The sequence below is a fragment of the Sprattus sprattus genome (assembly GCF_963457725.1).
Source record: "Sprattus sprattus genome assembly, chromosome: 7".
Taxonomy (NCBI): Eukaryota; Metazoa; Chordata; class Actinopteri; order Clupeiformes; family Clupeidae; genus Sprattus; species Sprattus sprattus.
Window position 1 is genome coordinate 32,438,907 of NC_137926.1, and position 12,149 is coordinate 32,451,055.

The 12,149-nt window shown below is 40.6% G+C and overlaps 1 protein-coding gene across 1 annotated transcript in view; it reads right to left on the bottom strand.

Moving 5' to 3' along the window:
* The window catches only part of magi2b (membrane associated guanylate kinase, WW and PDZ domain containing 2b), a gene marked incomplete at both ends in the record, with an annotated part of 91,941 nt that extends 80,049 nt beyond the window's left edge, over positions 1–11,892 (bottom strand). Inside the window, one exon of the mRNA XM_080842082.1 lies at positions 11,595–11,892. Coding sequence (XP_080698208.1) covers positions 11,595–11,892 — 298 coding nt within the window. The remainder of the gene's footprint in view (positions 1–11,594) is intronic.
* Positions 11,893–12,149: the final 257 nt, after the last annotated feature.

Below are 12,149 nucleotides of genomic sequence, written 5' to 3' on the forward strand. Positions count from 1 at the left end.
TCAAAATCACAGTTTTGCTAAAATACTGTCCATAACATTTGATAATTTCATACTACTGGTAACAATTTACTGTACAAATTGGCTATATAACACAGTTTCGTCACCAAAGCCTACAATTTGCATTTCACCTCAACCAACCCATGTGTGCACAAAAATAGCAGTTCTCCTTGACCCGCTCAATGACATAGTGCTGAAGATGACTTGTGCTTGAGCAATACCTTGAGTCATTCCAATAGGGCCCAAAGTGTTGCATGTTAATGTTTATAAAATTACATCTGTTCAAATGTTATAGATAACAGGCTCTCAAACACTGCAAGATATTAATCATGAATTGAATGTGTAAAATGGTCCACATGTAAACAATATGCAAATGTAACATGATGTTTGTCTGCTTCACAGCACCGTAACCATCGGAAACCATTCATTCATTCCTGCACAGGCGTGAGTCACTGTAAAATGAATGGAATGCTTCCTATGAAGCACAGCCTATGGAAACTGAGGAGATTGTTAGAATACAAACTAACTTGGAGGAGAGCTTGCAATGCCCCCTCTCTGTCCTTGACAACTGATTTGAGATCAACTCATGTTATCCTAATTCTTATAGCCTAGCTACTGTCTTTCCAAAGCAGCAAATCCACATCTGGCATCAAATTAAATTAAAACCCTGGCCTGCACTGCAGGGCAGTAACTCATCTTTCACAAACATGCAAAATAGGGGCACCTTGAATAAACCTGACTCGTCTATCAAGGAGAATGGAATTCTGTGAGAGAAAAAACAAGAATTCAGTTCAGACCCTAACAAAAAACCCAACCACAAAAACCTACATTTACATATAAAAGAAGAACTGATTTTGCGGTGTCCATCAAGGCTCACACAGACAATTATGGTATTGCCGGCACCATCTTGTCCTACCAGTGATAGCTTACTGAGACCCACACAAATTGAAACTTGCATAGGGTAAAAGAACAATGGTGATGAATAGAACCCCCTCTTGACCGAGGATTCTTAACACCTTATGCACATCCTATTGCCAAATCTATGCTAGGCGCATGAATCATGTTGAGAAGCAGGCAGTAGGCACGGTAAAGGCAGGCACCTCATTCGCAGATTTCCTCAGTGTGAGATCCAATATCCTTTTATCACAATCCTATCTTCCAAAAGGAGCAGCCTCCTCCAAGCGCTCTGTGCCAATCCTCTGAATCCTTTTTTCCTCTCTCTCTCCCAAGCATGAGCAGGTTCTAGTCCAGCAGTTCAGAGGACTGCACACTTCTCCTGGTATTCCATGGCTCACAATCCTCTGTTTGCCTCGCTCTCTCTGACCAATTACTGATCACATTCAAAGCTGCCAGGTATACACGATTCTTTTTGACTATTTCAATATTTCAAGCAGGATAGATTGTCTTCTTTGCAAAAGAATAAATCCCAATAAGAGGATGGCAAATCATGACGAGAGCCACAGAGGAAACAGGGCAGACAAGAGAGCTGTCGATGGATATGGGCAAGCAGAGCACAGCTCATTCTGCTCGGGGAGAGCCTATCACATCAAAGCCTGCTCTCTCATTGGCTCATCATATCCCAGTGCCCATTATACATCCTATAGCTCCCTCTCTCTGCCAGTCCAGCAACAACCCAGAGCAGCTCTGCCAAACGTGTGTCATGTCTCCTGCTCTCTCTCTCTCTCTCTCTCTCTCTCTCTCTCTCTCTCTCTCTCTCTCTCTCTCTCTCTCTCTCTCTCTCTCTCTCTCTCTCTCTCTCTCTCTCTCTCTCTCTCTCTCTCTCTCTCTCTCTCTCTCTCTCTCTCTCTCTCTCTCTCTCTCTCTCTCTCTCTCTCTCTCTCTCTCTCTGTATGTGTATGCATGATTGTGTGAGAGAGAGAAAGAGAGAAAGCTTTGTCATGTTGAATGTCCTCCGCAGGCAAATGTGATATCACAGAAATTACATAAGATGAAAGCAATCCCAGGGCTATATATTACATATATTACAGGCAAGCAGAGCTCAACCCCCCTTACTCCCTCTACCGAATGCACACACACAAACCAATGCCACTACCATCCCCACAACACATGCACTGGGCATTTGCACTGCTTATATAGAAGAAATACTACTACAGCCAACAACTATTCTTACCTGTGTTTTCCCCATGCATTTCTCCTTTATGCTATACTGTAGCCATCTACATATTTCTCCATTATTTTTGCCTAAGAAATCAAATAAAAAACTCATTAAAACAGTTAAATAATGTATAACTGTGTGTGGCATTTTGTAATCATATGAAAGAGACAGGAGACTGCCAATAGAGAATGACCACTAGGGGGCAGCCCAAATCTAATACACCAGGTGGCTGCAAATAAAGACAAAAGCAGCCTTACTTGTAGAGGAGAAATGTTAGCTGTGTAATTTCAGCCAGAAGCGGGAATCATCTGATTTGATTGATTTGAAAGCCTCAACCGGTGAAAGAGAACCATTTGAATTCTAGAACTGCTACGTAAGGTTTTAAAGGCTAAATTAATTTTGAAGAAAGACCAATGTATGAAATACAGAAAAAGTGTTGTAGCCTACAGTATATTGACTGCTGAAATCTGACTGGCTGTTGGCGGCCATTTTGTTTAGCAAGTCAAGTGGAACTTATCGAGAGATGTGAGCAAATGAAACCAATTATAAGCATACCAAATTTCCCTGAACCACTTTCTATCATGATGGTCTGGAGATGATATACAACAGATTCCATTATGACTGGATGAATGGTCTCATACAAGTTTGTTTTCCTGCTTTTTTGATGAGATTGAAATTTTGGGGTGGAAGTGGCAGCGCCCCTTGAGGCCAATACGTAATATTTTCATACATACAGTATGTGGTACATAGCTTCTTTGCCATTTTGAAAGAGCCTTTGAAGTTTCATGAAGATCATCCATTAGCAAATATTGACTGTTACATTTTGATTGGCAGTTGGCAGCCATTTTGATGAGCAAGCCAATATACCAAATGCCAAGTATACCACTTGCCTTCCATTTTTTGTCTCATTCAGGCAATCAACAAATTTGGGTGATGACATTTTCCAAGTTTTAACGTACAACTGATCTCTCTCGTACAACTACCTCTCTACATACAGTTGCACAAAATTATTCTGAATTATTTGCACATGAGGAATAGGCTTAAATTGTAATAGAACAGTTCTAGACTTTTGGCGATAAAAATAATATTTTTTTATATTTTATTTCATATTTGTGAACCCAACATTATGTTCTCAAAACCCTCCCTGTAAAAAGACAAAAAGTATTTATTAGTTATAAAATTTCACCCAATCCTCCTTGCAGATCACTTCAAAATATTTAATATCTTGTATGCACATGTTTATACTAATACACATATTTTTCACCCATTTACAGCAGGGTTTTTTATTTGTTTAAATATCATGCTTCTATTTAGCCTACATCTATTATGTGTTCAATAAAGAGTCTCTTCAAAGGCGGTATGTCGTTGAGTCTCTGGTATTCCGAACAGATTCATTCTCGCATTGAACATCCCGGCCGACTCCACTGGTTTCTCCGACGTCTCTGTGCAATAACTAGCTGTAACTATAGATGTTCTCACTCACGCAAGTATGCTTAATCATTAGGCTACTTGGAATTCATGCCGCAGTTATTAATCTACTTAAAAATTCCTGTCATGTTTGATCATGACATTCTGAAAGTGCAAATTACATAAACGTGATTGAGGTGGCAGATTCAGAAGGCAGATTAAAGCTGACCGATGGACCGATTTGGGTGGGAAGAGCAGAAATTTGGGAGGGCATGACCCATCCCCGCACACTTCTAGATCCAGCCTTGCATTGAGCTTGACTAATCCGTTAGACCAGGCTTAACCAACTAGCATGCTAAGGCTGATAGACAACAACTGGTGACATGGATAGATTATTCTGACAGTAATTGTTTGGGTCACAGGGAATACAATACCGAGGTCGCATACCAAACCTAACACCTTGTATCAAGTGCAGATCACCTTGTTATTCCAATAATATCAATAGGAGGAAGAGTATTCTGCTATCGAGCCCCCCTCCAGTGGAATAATCTCCCTGCTTCCATCCTAGAAGTGTATAACATTTCCATATGTAAATCTAGTCTCAAGACAGGCCTCTTTAGTGCATCCCATAGTCATGAATAATGCATCAAAAACCTGTCACCTGTCGCAACATTCTTCATACTTCTTGTCAGCCATGTTGTTGTGTTAGGCAGGACTTGGCTACAGACAGCGTATGTTGTAGGAGGGCCTTTACAAATCCAGGGTACAGCATGGCAGCTCATGTTGCGACTGTCGCCAGCCAGTTGTGCACTGTTGTTGAATCCTGCCACCCTTACTATGCTGGTATAATAATAATAAAAAAAAACATATACGAGCATGTCAGCCAACCATAACCAAACATAACTCAACCAAACAAAACATAACCAAAATTCCCATACACCTTGCCGGGCAGCCTCTCCCTCTCTTACTATATTATATTATTCTAATAATTTGGTGGTTTGCTCCATTATTGCTGACTAGATTACTCTTTCTTGATCTAAGGCCATCAAGACAGACCCTTCATTAGACTATTACACGTATATATACTGTGTAATGCTGGCTTCCTCTTTGCCATAGTTTTCGTCCACTTAAGTGATCTCAGCCCTCAGCATCTACGTACTTTGAAGGGACTTCATATTGTGCATGGGCTAAAGAAATTATGCTAACTATGCCATAGATGGCACATCTGTTAATGTGTGTGTGTGTGTGTGTGTGTGCGTGTGTGCGTGTGTGTGTGTGTGTGTGTGTGTGTGTGTGTGTTGTTAATCTGAGCATGTGCAGAAGATGTGTCAATTTAAGTGACTTGAGCTAATTTCCTAGCCCTCTCTGGAAAAGGAAAACACAATACAACTAAACAGGGCCAGGGACAACGCTGATGGAGCTGCTTTGCATTATTTACTGCTCAGCTGTATAACTCATGTGACTATCACACTGAGACTAGGATTTAGTCAGATCTTCCAAAAAGAGCAGTATTTTCCTGACAGATTGCATGCTGTGTTAATGAGCATCTGGCATGTTCACAAAGAGTACACAAGCTCTGCAAATATGATGTTGAAGCCATATGCAAATGAACCTTTTGTGTGTGGTTCTACACATCATGCAAGTCCTGGGTGAGATATGATCTGAAACACTGTCATTTCACAGTCAAAGAATTATTATTCATTTGTGTTCATTGTTGAGCTACAAATAGAATGTAATATTGATGAGGATTGCTGCCGGCTATATGGGAGAGAATATCTGAGGGAGATCTGTCTTTGAGAAGATGGGGATGGTGGAGGGGCATAGGTGAACAGCACATTTACAGTTGTGAGCACCATTCCCAGAACCTCCCTCTGCCTTGCCGCACCAGGCTGTGTGTGTAAGGCTAATATATCTGCACCTACTCCACCTTCTCATCTGGATACAAAGGGGGAAACACCCCTAGTTGCATATTCATTAAGGAAAACCCATAAAAAACATTTAACTCAAAAATGGTATTCTTAGTGCACCCTCTATAATTAGATGGCCTTTCCCATATTTGTGTTTTAACAGACATTTTGATGCCTTCCTAAACCAGGGATCTAAGACTGGTATGGCAAGAATAACATGGGATTAATGGCTAACAAGACATGGGTAAAAAGATTTCAGATAGATTCCTAGCAATTTACTATCAGCAATCGGTTCAGAAATACTTCAATCCCAAACTGCTTCCATTAACTCAAAATATGGCCATCAATTTTTTATATATCCTGATAAGACACGCTTAAAATACACACACTTAGACAAGATCCTTTATACTTTATTATGTCTACAAAAGCAATGTTTCTTAGACACCTTAGTACCCCTCTAAAATCTTATGTGCTAAGAATGTGACAACATACAGTCCCTTCGCTATCCATACTTAATATGAGTGCAAAAGGCTCATGAAAATCACCCTTACTGTTTATCAAATGATGTTTTATCTCAGCAAATCAAGAAAATACATGAATTATATATGAGCTAATCACCACAAGAAAAAAGTCACAGGTGATCACAAAATAGATTCTATTCCAAACATATGTTTAGTATTTTGTGAAACCCCCATTTTGCAAACAGAACCGCAGTGTTGTCTTGTAACATCTTATAAGATAAAGTTTTTCCACTATCCCTTAATGCAGAATCTCTCCAGATCTTGCACAGTCCCCGGTATTCTCTTGTGCACTCTCTTCTTAAGCTTAACCCACCGGTTTTCAATTGGATTTAGGTCAGGGGACTGGGATGGCCATAGCAAAAGCTTGCTTTTGTATTCATTTCACAATATTTTAGTGAATTTTAATGTATTGTTTGGATCTTTGCCCTGCTAGAAGATCCAGCCACCAGTTTTCGCTTCTTGGCAGAGGCATCCAGATTTTGATTCAAATTCATCATGTACTTCCTGGAATCCATATTGCCATGTATACAATACTGCCAGGGCCTATGGAGGAGAAACAGCCCCACAGAATCACAGATCCAATTTAACGCTTTTAGTTTCGTCTGACCATTTAACGCTTTTAGTTTCGTCTGACCACAGCACCCTGTCCCAGTTAAAGTCCCAAGCACTTTTGGCCAGGCTTCTTTCTGGCATACCTTCCAAACACACAGTTGGCATGGAGTTGATGTCTTATGGTGGATTCGGAGACATGGTGACCCCAAGATTTTTTTTTACTTCTCTGACCAGTTCTGTCAAATCTCTTCTAGGCTGGTTCATGATAGTTTTAATATTTTTGAACTTTTTCTTGATTGCCCTAACTGATTTGATCAAGTCAACACACTTTTGCCGTATTGCGATGGAATGTTCTTAAATCTTTTCCATGGTGATAGATTACTAAGGGATTCGGGCCCTGTGTCACCTAATTGTTATACCGTAGTGATGGGGTTTAGTGAAGACTGCTAAGAATGTCCTAAACACACTAAGGCCAATTTAAAAATAGTAACATATATACTTGGGATCATTTGCACTGCCTCAATTCTAATTTCATGGTGTGCCAATAATTGTGTCTTGTGATTTTGTTTAAAAAATATATTTTCCTGTAGCAGTAACAATAAGAGAAAAGGTTCACAGTCTCCTAAGCCTCCATGACCCTATTGCCCTTCCAGGATCCACTATGACTGCCTCTGTAACACCCCCTGGTGCACTCCTAGAATCCTTCACACCCATCGGCTTCCCTGAAATCTATTCCCTGATCTCATCTAAATTATCAATGTGCCTACTACTAGACCTTACCCCTACAAAACTACTTAAACTCGCAATACCATTATTAAATGAAACTCTACTTAAAGTAATGAGAACTCCCTCATTTCAGGATACGTTCCACAATCATTCAAAATAATCCTGATCAGGGGGGCACTGTGGCGCTAGCAGTAGCCCCGACCATGTACGGGCTTGAACACCCACGGGGACACAGGTTCGAACCCTAACCCGCTGTCATTTCGCTATCCCACCCCTACCTCTTCTCTCCATGTCATTTCCTGACCAAACCTTCACTGTCCTATCCGATTAAAGGCAAAAAGCCCAAAAACAACTCTTTAAAAAAAAAAATAGCCCTGATCAAACCCTCTCTCAAAAGACCTATGTGTATGAATTCATTTCTGATTGGCTCCCCTCCCCTTCCTCTCCGTCACCTTCTGCCATACATCCACCTACTCCTGTGATCACATGACACAACCAATCCAAGTTTCTACACCTGAACAATCCTCATCAGACCAAGGCAAGTGATCAACACAAATGTGGCTTGCTGCAGTAGGGCACTGCACATAAACACATAAATCATCCACAGGAAAGGAGGCCACAGGCAACTGTTGTTCTGTCTGAGACAATCTGTTCATTTATGTTACAATATGTCTAGAATATTAGAATGAACACCCGCAAAACATCATTTACCCATACATTAATCATACATGCATAAACCCTCCTAAAATGCCACATGAGCTAGAAAACAAATTGACGAGATATAAAAAAAACATAGACATCAGACAGTTTATCTAGAAGAGTATTTTTGTTTCATCCATACTAGAATGTTATTGAAATTAAGTTGAAATCAAATGTCATGGGTTGAAACTTTGAACCCACAAGTTCTTGTTTATATTCAGAACAGAATTCATGTGTACTGAAATGTACTTAAAAACTACACAAAAACATAATTATTTAAGATGTATTGACCATTCCTGGCCTTACATTGCCGATATTCTTCTCACTTAAATTACCGTAATTTTTCAACTATTAAACGCGGTTTATACTTTGATTTTGTAAAAATGTCTGCAGCCCTGCGGTTTTTCGCCTGGAAGCTAGTAACATGCACAGTAACTCATTAAAAACAACATGGGCCAATTTTCATTCACATTCAGTCTTCCATGACAATAACAAACCTCCCGCAAGAGGTGTGTAAAACATGGAAGATCTCATGTAAGTTAACCTAGCTATGAACTATACTTGCTATCTCTAGCTAGCTGGCATGTGTAATATGAACTAATTTTAATATAACGTGGATATGAACTCATGTTAATATGAAGCTGCACATGCACACAGTGGGTTTCTACCTATTGTAGCTTTTTTAACTATTGTAGCTATTTCAAGCTTAAGGAAACATCTTCACAATTACCAGCTGCTAGCTTGTCTAAATAGGAACTTTTGTTAATATGAACTAAATTTAAAAGCTGCACAGGGTTTGCTGCATAACCAAGCGGTACGGATGCATTCCAGCAACGCGAACACTTGTTTCGCTTTGAGTGGGCGTGGCGTATGCAAATAGCATTACATTACTAGCAAGCTACTTAGCAAGCTAGCCAGCTAGTAGGCTATCTAGTCACTTATCTTTATAACAAAACTGTCATTCTGTCATTCTGCGTCGTTGGCAAATAAAATAAAGTTTAATTTCCCCAGATTAGTGCAAGGAGAGTGTGTAGTATATTTGCTTGAAATACCCATCCCATACAACTTTTAAGTGGCTAGTAGCACTCGCACCACAACTACATGGCATTTAGTTTTACATAAAATACTGTAATGTGGCTGGGATTTATAGTCTGGAAAATACAGTACCCTTCAAAACGCCTATTCATGAATTTAGGAACAAGCTTTTATTTTAAATGTCAACTATGTGCAAGACACAGCAGTTGGATGCATCAATATGTCTTAAGTTTAATATCATGTTCAAAACACTTTACAATATGCCTTAAGTTTAATATCATGTTCAAACACTTACAAGGCAGAATAACTACTCACTCTCTAAAGTCACTAATGGCAAATGTCCACTATAAGGAAAGCTGTGTTTCTGTGTTTCTGTGTGTGTCCAATTCTGAAGCTGAAAGGGGCCTGAAGTAGGGCAAAGCTGAATCAAGGACTTTTATTATAGACAGTACAACGGGAGAAATTGTAAAACCGATATCTTGCAAAGGAAATAACAAAGCTAATAATTGAAAACAGCTCAATTAAAAGTTTGTAAAACAATCAAGGACAGAGTTTCCAACACTTTAAATTACATTTTTAAACATTATTGAATTTTTCTTATGTTGGCAAAGGGCTGTTAACAAGTCACCAAACTACTACCACGACCATGTTCTCGGGTCAAACTACTACCTCGACCATGTTCTCGGGTCAAACTACCACCACGACCATGTCCTCTGGTCAAATTGTGCTAACCTCACATAGCTGGGGTTCACATCAATAGTGTCCAAGAGCTTCCGTAAACTAGGATGATGATATTAGAAGTATTTAAGTAAATAAAAATTGCAAAAGGAGCTCCACAGTGCATCTTCTGCTATTTTCATTTCATTAGCCTCCATTATCCCTAACGCAATGGGGAGAGTACAAAGCAGGAACAACAGAAATAAATGATCAAAATGGTGAGTCAGTGTATCAATTAAAATAAATAACCATTATAAAATAATAGTAGCTATTGTATTTGTTTCTAACTGCTTTTAACACAGTACTGAAGGCCATTAGGGCATGCAAACGGATTGCAAGAAAAGTCTCAATCTCCCTATATACAGTACATGTGGGAAAAGTCTCTCAAACTCCCTAACATATACAGTACATGTGGGAAAAGTCTCTCAAACTCTCTTCCATATAAACAGTACATGTGGGAAAAGTCTCTCAAACTCTCTTCCATATAAACAGTACATGTTGGAAAAGTCTCTCAAACTCCCTAACCTATGCAGTAAATGTGGGTAAAGTGGTTTGTTGACTGATGACTAGTAGCCAACATGCACCCTTTGACTAATATGTGCTACTGCATTAAATCAGAAAGGCTCTTTACATGAAACATGAGTCTTCCTGCAGACACACCATACTCACACAATCTCAAACTGACTTAAAGATAGTGTGTTTAGTCTTTGAGAGGCCCTTAGAGTTCTCCCATACTTGAGCTGTAAAGTTAAGAGCAAGCACTTTCATTGATAATTTAACGATCCAAGTCACTGATGGAAATGGATTTTTAACTTTCACTGAAATTATCATTCTGTTTCAATGTCCCATTCCTATCTGACCCCAAATGTCAACTCCTTCTGGCTGATAGTGCAGGCGTCTTTTACATTTTTGTGACACTGCAAAGACACTTTTGTGACACTGCTTTCTCCATTCTCTTCACACTACACAGGGGGCCCTTGTACCTACCTGAACCATGGACCCCCTTTTACTCCCACTAAGCAATTAAACAACACACACACACACACACACGCACACACACACACACACACACAAACACACACACACACACACACACACACACACACACACACACACACACACACACACACACAGGCAGGCCTTTGGGTAGTTCAGGCACTCTGTGAGTGCTTAAAGCCTATGGCAAAAACATCTCTGTACATGAAACCCATAAATACTGTGATCTTAGGGGACGACTGTGTATTCCAGATGCAATACAGAGTGTATGGTGTCAGGAAGCATGTGTACACCAACCCAGTCTGACTGCTGCACAATCTCTGTTGAGCTATCTCTATTGTTTATAGACCCACATTGTAATTCTGACCGTGTTTGCTGCATATAACTCTATCTATTTTTCTAGTTCACCGACTGAAACTGAATATGGGCAAGCAATGATTCCCTTCTTTGACAGGATCTCTCTTAGGAACGATACGCCAAACGATGTACTGGATCAATGGAAAAAAAGCCTACAAATGTGGATGGCATGCCTCCGGCATCTCCACCAAGCATGTATCTCTTCCAGTTGAACACACCCCCAGTGCGTAATGACATGAGAGCTCTGCAATTCAACAACCAAAAGCTTATTCCAATGGTACTGACTGTCAAAATGGATATGTGATTCAGCAACGACTAATCCCTTATACACGAACTAAAACGACATTCAATAAAATATATTACTGTGCATGTTGCAAATAATTAGTATCAGCTGCCTCACACATCCTCCCCATTTAACATCTCATCAATCGTTATTGCCGTAACGATAGCTAGCTTCTGTGTTCTGTTTTCTAAAACAGCAGAGCAGTGGGCTACACAGCCAGGTCAGATATGCATACCGCCCAGCGGCGGCGCACTGATGTTTACGCTGTTTTGCCATCTCACCTTGCTTTACACACTTCAGCCGTACGGGATCTTTGCAGTGCTTGATTACGGCATATACATCCCTGAGGGTGAGCCCGGACACCGGCGTGTCGTTGACCTCCAGAAGAAGCTCGTCCTGGGACAGTTTACCGCTCTGAATGACCACCTTGCCTTGTTTCACTTCAGCCAAAAATGGAAACTGGCCATTCTCCGCGCCCCCTTTCAAATCAAACCCCAGCTCCCCCTCCTTACTCCTGGAGAGGACCGTCTCGTGGACTTTGTTGGTCCAGTGATTTTTCTTCTTCAGGCTCTTTGACATCGCTAAAAATGACTAGCCTATAAAAATGCGCCCATGGGACTGTCGCTCATGCCCGCCTCAGCGATGCTGGTCTGTCACCAGTCCAGGGCCCTTTAATTCCAGTAGGCTGCCGCTGGACACCAGTGATATTAGGCTGTCCATGAAACATGCAGCCAGCGCAGATGACTCGGGGCTGCAATACGCCACGGTATGGTGGACCAGCCTCACACGCGCAGAAACAAGCCAGTGACCCGGATGTGATGTCTGGAGGAGGGGGA